The 1,584-nt window shown below is 40.3% G+C and overlaps 1 protein-coding gene across 1 annotated transcript; it reads right to left on the reverse strand.

Moving 5' to 3' along the window:
- Positions 1-234: 234 nt before the first annotated feature.
- LOC132553042 (forkhead box protein B1-like) lies at positions 235-1,170 on the reverse strand. Its single transcript, XM_060217247.1, has one exon. It carries the CDS (start codon positions 1,168-1,170, stop codon positions 235-237), a length of 936 nt encoding a protein of 311 aa, XP_060073230.1.
- Positions 1,171-1,584: the final 414 nt, after the last annotated feature.

The raw sequence follows: 1,584 nt of genomic DNA on the forward strand, positions 1-1,584 counted from the left end.
CTGTTAAAAAGTAATAAAAATCACAAAGCAGAAATACATTGTCTTGGATTTATTCACGTGAAATTATTAAGTGAATGGACATGTGTGTCTTACCTGTATTTAAACACTTTCCAAAGAAGTATATCAACTGAAAAAATTGAATATCACTTATTTATTAACATGTGCAGCGTTCAGGATGTAAAAAATGTCAGACTTCCCACAGTTCGAATACCTTAAAAGAGATAACAATAATCATCAAGACGTCTGTTCCACTGACAGGACAAGTCCTTGTTCTCTTTTCGATTGTGCCATTTTGATGGAGCGCTCAATGTCTAGTCCTGTTGTTGAAAGATTAAGAGCTGAACGAGAATTAGCTATGACACTATGTTCGCTTTGGTATGAAAGAGCAGAGAATGGCGACGGTTTGATGGGTAGAGGTACAGCGGGTATTCGGTGGTGAGATAATGCGTGGTTTGATTTCAGAATATTTTGATACTCCGTTGCCAGTCCGTACGACGAGGCAAGCGATGATAACATTTCTCCAGTTGAGTAAGGAGTCACAAAGTTTGAACATGACAATGCACCAGCAAACTGAGTAGCAAATGCCGGCAGTGGTGTGGGAAGAATAGGTTGAGGAAGGATACTATTCGTCTTGTTTTCGGGGGCAATAATGTTTTCTATCGTGAAAGGTTGCTTGAAAGAGCTGGAATTACCGTGACCTGTCAGATGGCCATACGCTTGGAATCTCGGAGACTGCTGAGGTGTATGATTCACAGGTGACATTCGTGTTCTGTCTGCGAAATATGGTGACTCCAAACACTGTCTCAGAGGGTCTAGAAACGCTCTCTGTATGCTGTTTAATTTGAATCGCTTCCTCCTTCTAAGAAAACTTCCGTTTTCAAACATTTCACCGCACATCGGATGCAAAGCCCAATAACTACCCTTTCCTGGACGATCCGGTCGCCGTGGAATTTTGATAAAACAGTCGTTAAAGGATAGATTGTGTCGGAGAGAATTTTGCCATCGTTGAGTATTTTGTCTATAAAACGGAAATCTATCCATGATAAATTTATATATGTCATTCAGGGGCAACATTTTCTCCTGTGAAGACTGGATAGCCATAGCGGTTAGTGCTATGTAGGAATATGGTGGCTTCTGTTCATTGTAAGTGTTTCGTCCTGGTCTAGGCATGATGGAGAAAATTAATAGTCCAAAAACATTCACAAACACAACAAAAAGTCACAAAAGTACACCAAACTGAGGCAAACGTCAGTAGTATTTTAGTGCCAAAGTTACTGAAATCATTCGATGTTTACACTCCGCGGTCACGTTCACAACAAAACATTCTTGGTAAGATCATTGTCAACAGACGACGTGGAAAACCTTGCTTCTTGTCGTGTAACATCACCTGTACCTTCCAGTCATTTGTCAAACGCAAAACAAATTTCATTCCATTTACAAACAGTTGATATAGGGCTGAAAAACATCCATTCGCGTGTGTCCTATTATATATCGGTTTTAGCATTAGACGTGTCAATCTTTGCCAGGGGCGGGCTGCATCCCATTTGTATACAAATGATGCTAAACATTCCGCGAATGACATTT

Source organism: Ylistrum balloti, unplaced genomic scaffold, assembly GCF_031769215.1.
Source record: "Ylistrum balloti isolate Yb309-2 unplaced genomic scaffold, AGI_CSIRO_Ybal_v1 Utg370292, whole genome shotgun sequence".
Taxonomy (NCBI): Eukaryota; Metazoa; Mollusca; class Bivalvia; order Pectinida; family Pectinidae; genus Ylistrum; species Ylistrum balloti.